The sequence below is a fragment of the Rosa rugosa genome, chromosome 2, assembly GCF_958449725.1.
Source record: "Rosa rugosa chromosome 2, drRosRugo1.1, whole genome shotgun sequence".
NCBI classification, from domain to species: Eukaryota; Viridiplantae; Streptophyta; class Magnoliopsida; order Rosales; family Rosaceae; genus Rosa; species Rosa rugosa.
The window spans coordinates 10,565,526-10,585,086 of record NC_084821.1 but is presented as its reverse complement, the minus strand read 5'-3'; the positions used below and the strand labels follow the sequence as shown (position 1 = coordinate 10,585,086).

Genomic DNA, 19,561 nt, shown 5'->3' with positions numbered 1-19,561 from the left:
CCAGTTCTGCTACTGCACTCATCATCGCCTAATCCTGCTACTGCACTCATACTCGTCCAGTTCTGCTACTCGTGTTCTGCTACTGCACTCGCTGCACTCATACTCGTCCAGTTCTGCTACTGTACTTGTACTCGTGTTCTGCTACTGCACTTGTCATCACCTAATCCTGCTACTGCACTCGTCCAATCCCGCTACTGCACTCGCTGCACTCATACTTGTCCAGTTCTGCTACTGCACTCGTCATCGCTTAATCCTGCTACTACACTTGTCCAATCCTGCTACTGCACTCATACTCGTCAAGTTCTGCTATTGCACTTTTTCCTACGTGCCGGAGCTTTTCTTCTCACTGGTTTTGTTCGATTATTTCTTGTGTCAACGCTGGAGGCGTTTCTTCCCGGTCGGAGATGATCGCTATTCACTAAATGCCACCGCCGCCTATACCCACAAAACCCTAGTTTGGGTTTTGCTTGTAGCTAGTTCTCTAAATGTCGCTCTTCTCTCAGCCAAATTACCTGCTCCAACTTGGGTTTTTATTTTTATTTTTTATTTTTTAACAATGACTTGGGGTCTTAATCGGAATCAATTTGTTTCTCTTTTTTCTATGAGATAGATCATCAAACAATTCACAATCAATCTTTATAACTTGAATTGTTCGGTTTTAGCCTTAGTATTTTTTGGTTATTTAGTTCCTGGGGCTTATCTCATGGTGATGTTATGTTAGGGTCCTTTTAGTTCCTAAGCAGTGGTTCAATTCTGACGTAGTCCCTTTGGAGTGGATCATTGTATAATGTTACCTACATTTGTTAATATATTGGAGTGATGTCCTTTCTTAAAAAAAGAAAAAGAAAAGAATCATTTGTGAATGTTTAATGCGTTTCGCTTCTTTCCTACCCCAATATATTGTTGGTTACATGGGAGCCCTTCTAATGAGGACCACTAAAATAAACACTAATTGAGGACTTTTGTGTTAGACCTACTTTTCGATCAAATTTCTACAAATAAACCGTTAGATGTTTAGATATTTATGTGTAGATCATTTATGCAAATTTTCAACCAAATTGAAAATCGTTAAGACATTTATAATTGTGATTGATCAATTATAAACATGAACGGTTCATATTTGACAGATTTGGTTCGTCCATTGATTTGATCTATTTTGGTACTTTAACGTACGTTTAGCAATTTGGAAGAAATTCTTCAGAAGTGATCTACTCATGCATACATAAACATCTAACAATTAATTTGTCATAATGTAATAAAAAAGTTGGACTCTCAAACAGTTGATTAGAAAGTCCTCAACTAATCTTTATTTTAGTAGTCCTAATTAGAACATGTGAAGAAAGTAACAAAAAATTTCATAGTCAAGTAGATGTTTGGGCTCACTTGGAAGCAACAGAATGAAACGTTTTCACACAAATGGGGTAGCTAAACTGGGCTAAGCCCAATGTGATGGGTCGGGTCATAATCGTTTGGGGGACCCGATTACTGAAGATGAAAAAAGTGAGAGATGGGCGCGAAGACGCATTCGAAGAAAGAGACTTAACGCTCCGGTTCCGCGCGTGGCTGGTACTCGCTTCTTCAAGCCTCGCCTTTGATCACGTAAGGTACTGGTGTCGCTTAACTGATAGTTGATGCTTCTATTTCTGTAGAATTCTATTCTTTTTTCTCTGTTGAGTTCTCCTCATATTGTAAAAATTATGCAGATTTAATTTTGGGTTCAGTGTCTTCTTGTAGATGATTGTAATACTTGACTGTTCTTCAATTGGGAGTGATTTGATCAGTGATTTAAGGATTGGGGCTAAATTCGGATTTAGGGGGATACAATTGATTATTGGTATTTTGTATTTTGTTGACATATTACTCCCATGCTTTTGCTGGCATTGCTTCAATTTTTACTAATACTAGGTACTAGTTGAGGTTTACTGTAAAATTGCAAACCAACCATGTAGGAGAACCCTCAAATTAGTAATACACGGCGGGAATTAAAGCCAAAAAATGGCAAGATATTTCTGTTTTGTCGAGTTCCTCTCTTTTTCATCTTCAATTTAGTGCTTCATCTATTTTCTCATGAGAGCATCATTTATCTTTCATGTTTTGAGTGGATGTGAGAGGGAGGTTGATGAACTTATACTTGGTGCTTAGTCGGCTGATACAGTAGAAGTGGAAAAGTAGTTGATTGTGACTTGAATACGGCAAATATAAGATTTCTTGTAGTAATGCAACAAATAGATCATTCGGGTGGACTGTTCAATTACATGCTTATTGGGATGATGTTAAAGCAGTTTCTGGGCAGATGGTTTTGTCCAAATTCACTGCTTCATTCATATGACTTTCACCCTTTTGCAATGTACTCGATGTCTTCTATAGTAACTTCTTTTTAGCACATGATCATCTCCCCGTCTCCCACTACTCAAATGACCCCTATTTGCTAATTACTATTTTTTGCATTAGGGATAACAAAAATATGTGGACTTGTTATGCTGCTCTGTATAAGACAGAACATTTGGATTGGGGAAGTTTGATTGCCTTCTCACAATTAACATCCATTGCTTTTCCAGTCTATTAATGCAAATGAGTTCACCAAATCAGTACATCACACATATATGACTAACCTCTTATTCTTTCATTCTTAAATTCTTCTTAATTTGTTTCTCTTTTCTATTTTAACATGAGAAGTTTTATATACACACCCCCAATTACTTAATGCACACGCCTATATTTTTTTGTCATCAAACTTCCATTTTTACCCCTCCTCATTAATAATAATAAAAAAAATCCAGAAAAATAAAATAAGAATTAAATGCTTTATATATCTAAATATTAATTAAATATTTTCTTATAAGTTAAAATTTTCTTCTCGTCTTTGATTATGATATAATCTATCTTTCTTCAAGATCATACATGAACGTTAATGGCAGATGAAATAATTGTAGTTTATATGAAGATTAGCAAGCAACCAAATTGGATGAAACATATTGAAATAAGTTATAAAACCATCAAATATATCTTGGATACATGATCAATCACTTCGTTAGAGGAAGAGGATTGTTATGCCACTGATGGTGTTATCGTCTCTGAGATTAAGAGTCTCCTTAGGCAACTTAATGTTTCTGAAGTTTTCTATCGATCGCGTGAGTGCAATAAGGTGGCTCACTCGATTGCCAAGTTCATCGTCCGGAATAGTGGGTGTCACTTTTAGGTTAGAGGAAGGGCCTTCTTGGCTCATGGATTGTATTGATCAAGATTTATCTGTCATCTCTAGCTCACGGGGTTTAGGCAATATGTCCCCCCCCGTTGTATTCTTCTTTAGTTAATAATATGAGCGTGGGGTTGAGCCTCCCAGCTTGACTGGGTTCCAAACCCCATTTCAAAAAAAGAAATGATCAATCACTTCGTTTACAAAACAACCACCACGACATTCTTTACCGATTCTACTATTGACCCTAACTATATGGATCATGAAGGTATTGACATATATTGAATCTTTAAAAATCTTAGAGGCATGAAGTTTTTCAACTTGAAGAACAACAAAGGTAAGAAAATTAAGTTATTCAATTTTCTAGCAATATACCAACATTATTGATGTGAGAAAGAATAAATATAATTAATAATTACCATATTGATATGTCCTGGAATTAATTAGCAATTAATTCCACAATAAATAAAAAAATTATAGTAAAAGAATGTATTAAATAAAAATTTGTCATACACAGCCGACCTAATTTTTTAAAAAGTTTTTCTCATTTGTTTATTTAATGAGGAGGGACATAGATGGAAATTTGATGAAAAAATGAGACAAAAAAATATAAGGGATGTGTATTAAGTAATTGAGGGAGTGTATTTAAAATTTCTCGCTACTTGTAAGGATAAATCATTTCTTCTTTTTAATTCATGTAATCAACTGATTGTCGATGATTATAGATTTTGTGAAAAGACAAAATTACACATTTTTTTTTTTGGTAAAGAAATTACACACACTTAGGGGGGTGTATTGTATATGGAATTACTGGCATTTTTAAAGAAGTCTATGGAATTTAAAAGTCTGGGTGTATTCAATACAGACTTTTAACAATCCATAAAAGTCTGGGTGTATTCAATTAAGATTTTAAAAAATCTTTATGAATTCCACCAAAGTCTAGGGGTATTCAATTAGGACTTTTAAAAATGAATAGAAGTTTAGGGGTATTCAAAATATCATTCATACATATGGAATTAGAGAATCATGGAAAATCATGGACTTTATAGTCTTTAGTATAAATACCAAACTCCAATATTTTTCCAGCCATCAGAGCAAAGATTTTGAGCGTGGAAAAGTCTATCAAAGTTCTTCTCTCTGCGCGCGAAGAGGTTGGTCCTCCATCATCTCTCTTTCTTAAATTTTTTGTTGTCTTTTCTCTAATGTTTTGTGGTATCAACTTCTAATACCTAACATGTTCATTGTTGTTGTTGAATTTGATTTTTTTTGTTTTTCAATTGTGATGCTTGGAACCCTAATAACCTAAATATTATCACCTACTCCTCAAAACCCTAAAACCCAAAATTGTCGTCAATACGTATATGCTTTATGCTTTTACTGTTTGATCATAGCCCTGCGTCTTGCGCTATTTTTGTTATTGCAATTGTCATCCTTATTAGACTATTCTGCAAGAAGTTCCTTTTCTTTTGTTGTTTGCTGTGTCTGTTTCTTCTTCTCTCTAGATTTTTGGTTTCTTTTATTACTTGTTGCCGTCCTATATTGGCCTGGTTCTCTTTGTTTAATTTGCTGTTGGTTTGCCCTTGTGGCTCTTAAGTTTGGGTAGATAAGCCGAATGGTATTTGTGTGTGTGTGGTTTTTTTTTTGTTTTTGGTGTGTGTGTATGCATGCCAGACCTTCTTTTCTATAACTAAAGTGTGTGTGATTCTACTGATAGAAAACAAAGAAGTGTGATTAAACAAGTGCGTAATTGAATGAATTATGAAAAAGAAACATTAATCAAAGAGAAGCTAGTGTCTGGGTAATAATCAATAAGAACAGCCTTTTGCTATCAATTAAAATATTAAATTACATAGCCTAAGCCCTTACTGAGTGAGGGAAGGGAATTAACTAAAGGGTAGGTGAGGTCTCCATTAATCATTAATCTCTATATCTTAAGTGAGTGGTTGTGCAGTGCACAAAAACATGACTAGCACTCTCTCCCTCACTTTTACGCATTAGACAACAATGATAGTACTTTAAGCATGTGAATTGTAGTAAATTTCAATATAGAGGACACAGAAGTGGTCTTGTAATTTTTTTCCGGTATATATATATATATATATATATATATATATATATATATATATATATATTATTGAAGACTCATTTTCTCATAGCTTCTGATACTTCAAAGTTGTACATACATTGCTTTGAATTATAATGTTTTGATTGATAAAAGTTGCATGTATGATTACTTCTACACAATCGTATAGATGGGAGATTCACAAGGGAATGGTAAAAGAAAGGATTACAAAACTTGGAACACTGAAGAAAGCAACGTTTTGCTTCAACTTATGGTTGAAGGCGCCAAACTTGGATTTCGTGATATTAATGGTGTGATAAGCAAACAAACAGTAGAGGCGAAGCTACTTCCTAAACTTAAGGAAAAACTTGGTTATGAAATAACTTTTAGTCATTACCAAAGCAGAGTGAAATGGTTTAAGAAACAGTACACCAATTACTCTCAACTTATGCGCCATAGTTCTGGATTTGGGTGGGATCCGATCACAAAAAGATTCACTGCTGATGATGAAGTATGGGCAGATTATTTGAAGGTGAGCTTATTGCCTTTTCGTTTATTCTAATTTGGATTTCTAATTATTTCAAATGTTTATCATCATCATATTGACAATTGTGTTTTTTTTTTTCCTACTAGTCACATCCAACGCATGTGCACTTTCGGTCAGAAACTTTTCCAGACTATGAGGACTTGAAAATTGCAGTTGGAAATGGAACTGCAACTGGAATGGGCTCAATTAGTCTAGGTGATGATACAGATGCAACAACATTTGGAGCGGAGGAAAATGGATCTTGGGGAATTGGTGGCATAGATGGATTAGTTTTTTATCGAAATACTAACATGTTCATGCAAAGTGAAAATGAGTCATCACACCAAGAAAACTCACCATCTCTTTCACAACAACCCTCCCAAGGTACCAGTATAGATGCTCCAGCTCCACCACATAGCAGGACTCAAGGAAAACGGAGTAGAACTGACTATGAAAATAATAGTGGCTCAAAAGGGGCTACTGGCCAAGCTGAGGTTCTATAAAACTTATCAAGTGGCATTGGTAAAATTGTCACAAGTTTTGATAAAATTTGTGGCTTAATGGAGAAGAGAGAATCAAGAGAGAGTGATCTTTTGGATGCTATGAAGGAGACTCCAGGATTAACTAATGAAGCTTGCTTTATGGCTCTTGATTTGCTTAATACTAAAGCAAAGCAAGATTTCTTCTTGAAGATGACTCCTGAACAGCGACTTAATTGGATCACCTACAAACAAATGCAATAGGTTTGGGTGAATCTCCACCAGCGACACCTAATAAGCAATAGGCTATGTTCTGTTATTAATTTTAAGTTATGGAGTTTGATTTTCAAAATTGCAGCTTGTTTTGAATGATTTTAAACTTGTGTGTGATGGATTACAACTTATTTTTTTGTTTGAATATTTATGATATTTGATTTGCTTTTGAATGAATGTTAATAGAAATAGTGACATTTTTATGTTTAGGTGCTTTCTCTATTAGCAATGTCTGAAATGGACATGTAGCTGATGAAGAGGAAGAACAGTTTTACGAGGCTGTTAAGATATTATTAATGGCAATACAAGCAGTGGTTTATGTGTTATACCTTGTATTCAGCATACGTGGTGAACGTATTAGACGTCCACTGACTCGGCGACCAGTGACATCAAGTGGATACATATATATGCACAAAATATTGGACAGAGACCCTCAAATCTTTAGAGAGGTGTATAGAATGTATCCTGACGTTTTTCAAAAATTATGTAGCATCCTAAAAGTGAAAACACCTTTGCGGGATACAAGACACATTTGTGTTGAAGAAATGCTCGCAACCTTTCTACTTGTTGTCGGCCAAAACAATCGATACAGTGAAGCTCGGCTGATATTTGAGCGATCTCATTTCGCTGTTAGCAAAAGTTTCAACAAAGTCTTGAAGGCCCTGAATACAATAGCACCAGAGTTTATGGCTAAACCTGAGTCCGTGCCACGTAACATAAGAGAAAGTACAAGGTTTTATCCTTACTTTAAGGTAAGCAATGCAACTTTTATGGATGGTTATTTATTTCATTGTACAGTAATGAAGATATTATTTCATTTTTCTTTTCAACTATTTTATATCTTTTTTCATTGTTTCAGGATTGCGTCGGAGCTATAGATGGCACACATATTCCAGCAACGGTAGTTGGACGTGAGGTTAGCAGATATCGAAATCGCCATGGGAAGATATCACAAAATGTATTAGCAGCTTGTAACCTTGATTTACAGTTCATATATGTAATTAGTGGATGGGAGGGTTCCGCTCATGATTCAAAAGTGTTGAATGATGCGATTTCTAGACGAAATGGACTCAAAGTGCCACCAGGTATAGTTTTACTTACATAAAAAAAGTTCAGAACACTTATTACAATTTATGTCATATAACATGCTAATTGCATATATATTTTTTAGGATTAAATAATTATGTTTAGTCCCTGTACTATGACCATTTTTTCGTTTCAGTCCCTAACATTCTCAATTAATCTGAAAAGTCCCTAACGTCAAAATTTCCGTCTGATTGGTCCATCCCGCGTCAAATTAGGAGTTGGCTTTAGGTGAAATGTCAAATATATCCCTATGTTATTTCTTTTTCCTTTTTAATTTCTTTTTCTCCTTTTTTTTTCTTTTTCCTTTTTAATTTTTTTTTCTTTTTTCTTTTTCCTTTTTAATTTCTTTTTTGCTTTTTTATTTTTTTATTTTTATTTTTTAATTTAATTTTTTTTTTCCTTTTTTATTTTTTCTTTTTCCTTTTTAATGACCATCGTATCCTGCTGCATCGGTAGCGCCAAGTCGGCGAACCAATCCAGATCGACCCGAAACCCCAATTCTTGTTCTCCATGCCGGCGGCCCTTTTTTTTTTTTTTTTTTTTTTTCCTTTTTTCTTTTTCCTTTTTAATTTCTTTTTTCCTTTTTCTTTTCTTTTTTCTTTTTTCTTTTCTTTTTTCTTTTTTCTTTTTCCTTTTTAATGACCATCGTATCATGCTGCATCGGTAGCGCCACGTCGGCGAACCAATCCAAATCGACCCGAAACCCCAATTATTATTCTCCACGTCGGAGACCATTTTCCTTTTCCATCACTATTCTTCTTCTTCACTTCTGGTTTTGGTCAACTTGGCCATCAAAAATCATCATTTCAACCAGACCCAAAATCCAAATCACCATTTTGAGCAAGACCCAAAAACCTCAGGGTCTGAAAAAATGGTAGTTTTCAGTGAAAAGTTTCCAGATTGAGGCTTGATGTGGAGAGAGAAAGTGAGATTTGAGTGGGAGAGAGAGAAGTAGGCTGTGAAAACAAGAGGGGAGTGGTTTAGCGGCGAATTTCCGAGCTGATTGGGATCTGCTTGTGTTTAGGAGATGGCGTCGGCGATGATGGAGGCGAGGGCGGATCCCAACAGAGGGAGATGGCTTCAGAGAAGGTGAAGAACTGATCGATCAGCTCCTAGCCTCTTGCTTTTGCTCGATGTCCATCTCTGCACCGACAAGCTAGGTCTTTGCTGGGTTTGGTTTCAATTTGGGGAGAGAAACAGATGGGTTGTGGAGTTTGATCGGAATGGGATTGGTGGGTTGAGGAAGGAGAAAGTAGGCAAAATGAAAAGAAAAAAAAAAGGAAAAAAAGAAATTAAAAAGGAACAAGAAAAAAAGAAGAAAAAGCAAAAAAGAAATTAAAAAGGAAAAAAAGGAAAAAAAATTAAAAAGGAACAAGAAAAAAAGAAGAAAAAGCAAAAAAGATATTAAAAAGAAAAAAAGAAAAAAGGAAAAAAAGAAATTAAAAAGAAAAAAGAAAAAAAAAGGAGAAAAAGAAATTAAAAAGAAAAAAGAAAAATAAAAGGAGAAAAAGAAATTAAAAAGGAAAAAGAAATAACATAGGGGTATATTGGACATTTTACCTAAGGCCAACTCCTAATTTGTCGCGGGAGGGACCAATCAGATGGAAATTTTGACGTTAGGGACTTTTCAGATTAATTGAGAATGTCAGGGACTGAAACAAAAAAATGGTCATAGTAAAGGGACTAAACATAATTTAATCCTATTTTTTATTATTAGTGTTGTAAATATTTGTGGATAATCATCTAAATAGATGTTGAGTAATAGGTGCCTATCCCTATAGATTGGTGATTGATAGGTTGTAATTGTAGGAGTGATTGGATTGTAATTAAGCATTACCCTTTTGTGTACACCATGTAGTCCTATATAAGGCTCCTCATGGTGAGATGAATATGACACACATTCTATTCTCTGTGTCCAAACTCTCTCTCTCTCTCAAAAACTTTTCTATTTTACAACACGTTATCAGCACGACGCTCTAACCCAAGCCCTAGCGAGGAAAAAACCCCACTGCCGCAACCTCCCTGCAGTCCCTGCTGCCCCTGCCGCAACCTCGCTGCAGCCCCCACTGCCCCTGCAGCACAGCAGCACACTAGTTCCTGTGCAGATCAGCCTATTTGCACGCCCCGAAACCTCTTGATTGGGACCTCAGATCAAAATCTTTCCTTCATCAAAGTTGTTCGTCTCTGCCTCTTCTATCTAACCTCCAAATTTCAGCCCTATTGGAGTCGTTTTGAGACCTGTACACCATTCGAAGTGGGAGATGTTCAGAAGAGAATCTGCTCCGTGTTCACGACTAACTCTAAGATTTGGATCGAATAGCTTTGAGATTCGGGGTTTCCTACCAGAAGAGGCGAATAGCTCTTGGATTGGCTGAGAAGACAACCTTCTCAGTTCTGCACACATAACCTGAAGATTCATCCGTCCTTCATCAAGTAATGTTTTCCAAAATCTAATTTTATTCATGCTTATTGAGCCTATTGATTGAACATGAAAAATCCTCCATGATGCATGAACCCTAAATTCTGATTGTTTTATTTGGAATATATATACCTGTTCATGTTTTGGATTGTTTGATTGAAAAAGAAAAAAATTAGGATACTTTGGCTGTAGCTATTTCTAGCACTTGGTCCAGTAGCACCAATTCACAACTAGAGAGCATCAATCAATCATGCAAAAATAAAGTCTGCTATTTCTGGGATTCGAACCCAGCCACAATGTGTACCGACCCATCATGTTGTCCACTGTGCCATTATGGCAAATTGGTAATTATCACCACCATTTAATATTAATACTGCCAGAAGCATATTCAACTCCATATAATTGGTGATTGATCAATTGATTCAATTCATGTTTTGGTTTTGATTGATATTTATCCAAAACAATTACCATAGTAGTTTCATAATGTATCCTTTATTACTACATTTTAATATTGTATATTACGCAAATTATGGGCTTAATTTTTGGTTACACTAATTTGAATTATGCCATTATAATTACTTATGCTAGAAACATTATGGGCTAAATTATTACGCGATTATTACATTAACATTATGCCAGAAGCATTTACCCAATTTATTACCTATACAAAATGCCAGAAGCATTAATGGGATTTGAACCCATTTCCTTAGGTACATAACCGCTGTATTAATTTATTTATGTTATGATTTAATAACATATATTGAATTTAATTATGTTATAATTGTGAATATTAAATGAGGCTGAGTCAGAAGCTCAAATCAAGCCCAAAGTCACAACAACAAATCCGAGCCAGAAGCTCAAACCCAAGTTGCAAGACCAGAACAGAAGCTCACAACATGTTGCCATGACAAAAGTTATGAATCTTCTCAAACTAGGCTCATCCAGTTGGATGCGATGTCTAGGCAAGGTTTAGATGAGGCTGTGTACTTAAGAGAGCCTCGCTCCACCTAAACCTCATATTTCCTTACCTGGTCGTATTCAATTGGAGTTACCGAAATGGTTGAGTAATAATTTTTCATTCTTTGGCAGACCAACCTGAGCCCAGCAGGCCCACTCTCCCTCTACGGGACCTAGCAGCCCAGCAGGCCTCACACACCATTTGACTTACGCATGAAAGCCCGGGTCACAAGCCTGCAGACTAAGCCCGATAGGCTTCACTATCAAGCCCACTCCTTCTTTGGTCCAGCAGAATCAAAATAAAAGGAAAAATGATTTCATATTGTAAATAGATTCACCATATCTAATGTCACGCCCCGAATTTTGAATAATAAATTCAAATCCGAAACCTGAATAATTACAATTACAAAAAACCAAATCTCGAAACTTCGAGTTCATTATTACAATTCACTCTCACAATATATTATAAAGCTCAAATGAGCATAACACACCTCACAACTTACAATTGTTGTAAAACTCTAACAATTGCTCTAACCGCACGATCACCGTCCTGGTTCTCCTGTCCTGTAGGATTACCCGCTACACAATTTGAATAGTGTACCGGGAGTTGCAACAACACAAAACCCGGTAAGCTTTTTACAGCCAGTATGAGTAAACAAGAAAGAACTGTTGATTTATTAGATTTCAAGACTACCACAAACCCACGTTACTTTCTCACTCTCATATATATATATAGACACTTATGAGTTACTCTCAATTTAGCTCATAAGATCACTCACTCTCATATATATATGTAGACACTTATGAGTTACTCTCAATTTAGCTCATAAGATCCCTCACTCTCATATATATATATAGACACTTATGAGTTACTCTCAAATTCGCTCATAAGATTTCCCAACATTTGGTAGACAGACTCATATATATATATAGACCCTTATGAGTTACTCTCAATTTCCCTCATAAGGTTACCATATATATATTGACACTTATGAGTTACTCTCAATTTCACTCATAAGGTCACTCCACATTTGGCAGACAGACTAGAGCTCTAACTGAACGTAACCACTCGTCCGGCCACAGACGTGATTACGATTTAATACTATTAATAACCACCAGCCCGGTACGAGAGCGTGATTCACTAATAGATGCCATGGTCACCTCGTGACCTAGTGATCTCCACAGATCACAACAATTTATTGTTCCTCAACAATAAAACTCAACACCTCTCACAATATATTGTTTCTCAACAATAACTCAACACAACTCCAACAATACATATTATTTCACGTAATAATATATATACAGACATTCACACAGGAATGTCTAATACACCAACAATAGTTCATATGATTGCAAAATAAAGCAATTAAATATATTGGGTTCGTAATATGAACCACGTGAGGTTTACTCACCTCGATAATCCCGCTGCGTCTTCAATTCAGCTCAAAATACGATCCACAATCGTCCACCAACTCAAACCGTCAATCACCTAGTCCAATAATGATCTTGACTTAGCCAACAACTCAAATATGTAATTAAACGACGATCCAACACTCAGATTCAAATTAAACGATGATCCAACGGTCGGATCTGAATTTAATGATGATCCAACGGTCGGATCCTCACGGATCGCCTTTAGGATCATCCTCCAAAATTATCACGAAGATCCAACGGTCAGATCTTCCTGAATCGCCTTTACTAACATCTCCACAAAATTATATGAAAATCCGACGGTCAGATTCTCACGAATCGCCTTCCGAATCACTATTTCTCAATTATACGAAGATCCAACGGTCGGATCTTCGCCCGTGACCTCACAAGGTCACCGGGACAGTCATACGATCAACATATCCAAAATTGAAGCAAAACCGATGGTCAGATCTTCACAGATCGTAAACCGAAGATAAACGTAAAAACGTTAAATAGTAACGTCAAAACGTAAATCCACTATTTATCAACTTTTTCTAACATGACCATGTTATATATCAAAACGCTCGTATGGATGCATAGATCATCGCCTAGATAATGAAAACTCGAAATATGGTCTGATGCGCCGCCACAAGCGGTGGTCAGTGGGCGGTCAACGCCGGTCAACCACCTCAGATGGCAAAGTGACCAACTACAAACTGGTTCAAAATGAAAGGGTGATCGACTTCCATACCTGGAGCTAAGTCTGGTTTGGCCTAGATCGTCCTAGATCAAGCGTTGAAGTTGGATTAATCCGGAGCGTCTGATCAGATTCCAGATTAAATCAGGGACGTCGAAAAAGTCAAACCATGATCTAGCGTTCTATACAAAAAATCGTGATGAAAGGCTTACATGGGGATGATCAGCATGAGGAGGAGATCACGAAAATGGGGACGATCGGCCCATGCAACGCCGGAAAAATGGTTTTCCGGTCGGGTCGGGTTCACCTAGCTGGGGTGTCTTCGATCTCCATCTGGGGGCAGCGGCGGGGCAAGGCGGTGGCAGGGAGCGGCTGGGCGGCTCGAGGCGACCTCGGGGAGGGCCGGGTCGTGGCCGGAGGAAGAGCGACGGCGCCGCTGGCGTCGGGTCGGGTCGGCGGGTCGGCAAGGGTGGGGAGGGTTTTGCGCGAGAGAGAGAGAGAGAGAGGGGGGACTATTCCGCAAAAAAACAAATTTTTTGTCCTTAATGAAAAAAATCAGATATTTTTCCTATTTATAGAAAATTCCCAATTTTCAAATATTCATAACTTAATCATACGAACTCCGAATATTGCGTTCCACATGTCCACGAACTCGTATCGACGAGCTCTACAACTTTCATGAAGGAAGTTTTCCCAAATTTTGAACGTATAAAAAGTCAACTTTGTTGACCCCCTAAAAACGTTCGTTTTCGAAAATAAAATCGTTCGAACTAATTCCACAACTTTTCCAAGCTTCGTACTCGCTCCTACTATCGTGAAATCATTTCTAAAAAAAACCACGGAATTTAATTTGGATTTTCCGGGGTATTACAGTCTACCCTCCTTAAAGAAATTTCGTCCCGAAATTTGAGCGTAAGTCAATTCCTCTTGATTAAGGTTGACCTAACCATCGAATCTCCATCTTTCCCAAAGCTGTAGTAATCTACAAAGCCTCAACCCTTGTATAAAAATACATTCCTATGGCCACTAAATCCTTTCATCACAAACGTAAACTCACACAACAACTGCTCAACAACACTCCACATCACATACACAAAATCGTCACATGGATCATCTCATAGATCCTCACTCTGTACTGGCATACAAGCACAGTAAACACTCCCACAAAGTGTTTCGCTACTCAATTAGCATCACGGTAAATCTCCATAGTAAAACTTAAGCATGCACCACTCTTCACAACCATAGAGATGCATCACTCAAAACAAATCATCCCCAAAAGCACGCCAATTAATTATGTCACCCAATGATGATGACTTGGGCTTGCTCAATCCTTGGGCTAAGCACTAGGGCTGGCCAATTGGGCCGAAGAAACCGAACCATCCACATTTCGAACCGGCCCAAACCACTTTGGGTTTAACATTTGGGCCTACTATTCGGGCCGAACAATTGGGCTTACTATTTGGGCCTACCAATCGGCCCACCAACTTCCAGCTCGGCTACGGTATGAAATTGTACATACCGTATATACGTATACATACCGTATAGATCGTGTATACGTATGCATACCGTACAACTGTATATACGTATGCATACTGTACAGACCGTATATACGTATGTATACCGTACATACCGTATATACGTCTGTATATCAAGCATATACGAGACCCAAAAATATTTGTAAGAGGTAGGGTTCGAACTCCCGACCTCAAACACGAAGGTTTTGCTCCCAACCACTGAAGCAAGAGCTGCCTTCATTAATATATGCTCACGTGTTATATTTATTATGTCATAAGTGACATAAATGAAATAACGGGGAAGGCAAGGTTCGAAACCTCAACCTGCCGCACGAAACCTTTGTCCCCCAACCACTGGAGCACAAGCTGTGCTTAATATAATGTGTACAAATTTTATACTTATTATGTCATAAACGAACATAATAAAAATAAACGAGAGGCGAGGTTCGAACCTCAGACCTCTTGTACACGAACTGTACACTCAACCACTCGAGCACGGCTGCTCACGTTATTATCCATACCAATCCTTTTATTTAAACCAACTGTTTCAACAATTCGGCCCAAAACATCCAAGACTGTTGCAGAAACCCAGCCCAACGTATCCAAAACTGTTTCAGAAACTCGGCCCATCATGTCCAAAACTGTTTCTGAAACTCGGCCCATCAGGCCTCCACCCACAGCTACAGTGATGCCTTGATCCGAGACAGGCCCAAGTACGGCCCACTTGTGTCACGGCTTATCCCTTCCGTGATTTACGGCAGTCAAATCTGCTTTCGGCTAAAGCTGTCTGCCACAGCATCTCGAGGTTCGGCCTGTCCCCTTACACGCTCTCCACGCGCCAACAACTTTTCCGGGTTTTCGGATGACTTTAATCCAACGCGTGGATTCAAATTCTGAGATCGTTCATCCAACGGTGGAGATCTGCTCACCTTGTTCTATAAATAGGTGCATTCTGGGGAAAAACTGTTCACTCCAAAAGAAAAGAAATTTTCTTCCGAGCTCAAGCCTTTCTCTCTCAACTCTTCAGCCTTTCTCTTCTCAAATCCTTTCTTCATCAATTTCAATCCTTCTCTTCTGATCTTCTCTCCCATCTAGTTGATTCAATCCCATCTTTCCTCTGAACTTTCAGATCTTCAATCTTTTCCTCCAAATCTTCAATCCTTCTTTCTCAGATCTTTTCTTCCATTTGAAGATTCGATCTCATCTTTCCTCTGAGAATCTCAGATCTCCAATCACCAGTTCAACAACTCCAATCCTTCTAACAAAATCTCCCTCAAACACTAAACCATGTATTCCTCGATTTCCACATCCTCTCACCCCATGACCCAAGAGCCACGAACTCTGCAACTAATGGAGCTCAAACCCCGCAACAAATGGAACCACAACAACAGCAACCAACAGAGGAGGGAGGAAACACCCAAGCAGCTGGAAGTAGTGCCAACATGGGATTTCTGGCGAAGCCGTACCAGGTGGATTCCTACTCCAGAACAAATAAGAATCCTCAAGGATCTTTACTATGTCAAGGGATTTAAGTGCCCAACTACAGAGCAGATTCACGAGATCTGTCTCCAGCTGAACCAGTATGGGTATGTTGAGGGTAAGAACATTTACTTTTGGTTCCAGAACGTCAGGGCTCGAGAGAAGCAGATGAATAGGTGTAATCAGGCTGCTCCAGTGCCCATGAGAACTAGTTCTCTTGGTACTGGTAGATCCATTGATCTCAATTTTGGGTCCACTGGTTCTACTGGTGCTGGTGGATCCATCGACATCAATTTTGGGCCAGCTGGTGGATCCATTGACATCAATTTTGGGTCCACTAGTTCTACTGATGATGGTAGATCCATTGATCTCAACTTTGGTTCCACCTATTCTACTGGTAATGAAGGATTTCTTGATTTAAATTCTGTTTCATATTCTTCCTCACACTTCAACACTAATACTAGTACAACTCTTTTGGCACAACAGGAGGACAAACATCCCTGCAACAACGAGGAGGAGATCACCAGGAGGTTCAAACTCTTCCTCTGTTCCCCGTGCACGGCGAGGACGTCTTTGGTAACCTGAAGGCTACTTCCGAGGAAGGTAGCGCTTTTGGTTACTATTCTGGTGGCTCAGGCGGTTACCACAGTGGCTCAAACGTTTCTCTTGAGCTCAGCCTCAACCCATCCGGAGCTGCTGACTAGGCTTAGTATAGCATAGTCCTCGCTTTTTTTTTTTTTTTTTTTTTTGTAATATAAACTCAATAAGATGGTGTGCATGTTTTCTTTCCTGTTTGTTTAACCAACAACAACACCAAGGATCGAACCTTGGTCACCCAATACTGTTTTCAAAACCATAAACAACTCTACTGCACACATCTTTCATAATGATGCAATAAAAACAATCACTCAAAAAGAATCCAACAATCAATTAAGTCGCATCGAGGTCTAGCTAGTATCCTCTGAGTCAAACCAAACACAACAATTTCATCGATAGGATTAGGGATTTATAAAGCTAAACACATCCTGAGTTAGCTAGGAAAAACCCACGTTTTTAGAGTTACTCTTACAACTCTTATAGAATCTCGATAATTCCATCTATCAATTGTTTCAACAAAACTCACCACAATTCAATCCCTAACATTTAGCGATTCAGAAATCAAATCAAACTCCATATCACATAGTAATTCACTTGAACCACTATGGATACCTAACAAAATCACTAAAATCAATATCCGAAATTGCGTTTAACTATAACACCTAAAATCAATCACCAAAGCACACACTCTCATCCAACATCATTCACAAGAACTGATTCTAACTCCTCCCAATTAATTACACCAAAATCAACTCCATTGCAAAACTTTAAGTGTCCCGCCTACTTAAACTTAAAACACACAACAACTTCAAATTCACTGCAGCCCATCTCCATACTACGATCCAAAACTTAAGAAACTAGTTCACCACACAAAGGCCACAAATTCAATTTCATTCACTTGAACAAAACTATATTCACAAGTCACGGTCAGGTCATCAACCCATGGTGTTCAAATGAATAAATTTCAATCCAGTTTTCCTTGTGAATCGTAACGTATCGTTCCAAAATGATGCAAGTAACATCAACCACGTATATAAGACACATCTCGCGAACTCAATTCAAATTCAGAATCACCAAAACTACTACTAATTCCAATTCTACCAACAATCCTGATTCTGAAGGAATTATAGTACTCAACGACAACCCAAAACAATGGTCTCTCCTCTCTAACCATCGAGCACAAAATAAAATTCTTGTCTCGCACCTTAAACCCTGCTTAACAACTTACAAGCACAAGGAAGAAGTAACCGCAATAATTCCTTCCCTAACCGCAACACTACTCACAACTCCACATGAGTCAAGAATCTATTCAAGAACATTAGTATATCCAACTTAAAAAGGCAAAATTACCATCGATTAATACTCGTATCCACATTACAGACGAGCATAGGTCCAGACCATGGCCTTCAACCAAACACTTCAACAATCAAAAGAACCTCATTTCCATAAAACAATCCTCGTTGACTTAACAGAGTTGAATCAAGAGGTTCCTATTCCTCAAGGATTGTAACTCGCGGCCACTGAACTTATTCTCATACGAACCTACAAGACAACTGTAAGGTTCTAAGTACAACCCCTTCGAATATCCATCACCTAAGGAGTATAGTATGCTTGGCTAATACTTGTATAACACTTAAAACACAGTATAAGTCAAATACAAATTCATATTAACCAAGTCAATACTATAGGGAATGTATTCACGTTCCCTAAACGACTAGCGGCCTAAACAACTCCCAACACTCACGCATACCCAATGACTTAGCCAATACCAAAGAGCACACGATGGGGATCCGCTGCAGACAGGCCATCACTCGGAAGGTATTGACACATCACCAAATATGCACCTTACGCTCTGATACCAAACTAGTCACGCCCCGAATTTTGCAATAATAAATTCAAATCCGAAACCTGAATAATTACAATTACAAAAAACCAAATCTCGAAACTTCGAGTTCATTATTACAATTCACTCTCACAATATATTATAAAGCTCAAATGAGCATAACACACCTCACAACTTACAATTGTTGTAAAACTCTAACAATTGCTCTAACCGCACGATCACCGTCCTGGTTCTCCTGTCCTGTAGGATTACCCGCTACACAATTTGAATAGTGTACCGGAGTTGCAACAACACAAAACCCGGTAAGCTTTTTACAGCCAGTATGAGTAAACAAGAAAGAACTGTTGATTTATTAGATTTCAAGACTACCACAAACCCACGTTACTTTCTCACTCTCATATATATATATAGACACTTATGAGTTACTCTCAATTTAGCTCATAAGATCACTCACTCTCATATATATATGTAGACACTTATGAGTTACTCTCAATTTAGCTCATAAGATCCCTCACTCTCATATATATATATAGACACTTATGAGTTACTCTCAAATTCGCTCATAAGATTTCCCAACATTTGGTAGACAGACTCATATATATATATAGACCCTTATGAGTTACTCTCAATTTCCCTCATAAGGTTACCATATATATATTGACACTTATGAGTTACTCTCAATTTCACTCATAAGGTCACTCCACATTTGGCAGACAGACTAGAGCTCTAACTGAACGTAACCACTCGTCCGGCCACAGACGTGATTACGATTTAATACTATTAATAACCACCAGCCCGGTACGAGAGCGTGATTCACTAATAGATGCCATGGTCACCTCGTGACCTAGTGATCTCCACAGATCACAACAATTTATTGTTCCTCAACAATAAAACTCAACACCTCTCACAATATATTGTTTCTCAACAATAACTCAACACAACTCCAACAATACATATTATTTCACGTAATAATATATATACAGACATTCACACAGGAATGTCTAATACACCAACAATAGT

At 37.8% G+C, this 19,561-nt stretch overlaps 2 protein-coding genes across 2 annotated transcripts in view; both read left to right on the top strand.

Annotated features, from left to right (window-relative positions):
• Positions 1–5,403: 5,403 nt before the first annotated feature.
• LOC133729118 (uncharacterized protein At2g29880-like) lies at positions 5,404–6,489 on the top strand. Its single transcript, XM_062156589.1, has 2 exons — positions 5,404–5,790; positions 5,892–6,489. The coding sequence occupies exons 1-2, from the start codon at positions 5,449–5,451 to the stop codon at positions 6,285–6,287; spliced, it is 738 nt and encodes a 245-aa protein (XP_062012573.1). The 5' UTR covers positions 5,404–5,448; the 3' UTR covers positions 6,288–6,489.
• Positions 6,490–7,222: 733 nt separating this feature from the next.
• The window catches only part of LOC133730324 (uncharacterized), a 35,163-nt gene continuing 22,824 nt past the window's right edge, over positions 7,223–19,561 (top strand). The window contains exons 1-2 of the mRNA XM_062157940.1: positions 7,223–7,288; positions 7,396–7,621. Coding sequence (XP_062013924.1) covers positions 7,223–7,288; positions 7,396–7,621 — 292 coding nt within the window. The remainder of the gene's footprint in view (positions 7,289–7,395; positions 7,622–19,561) is intronic.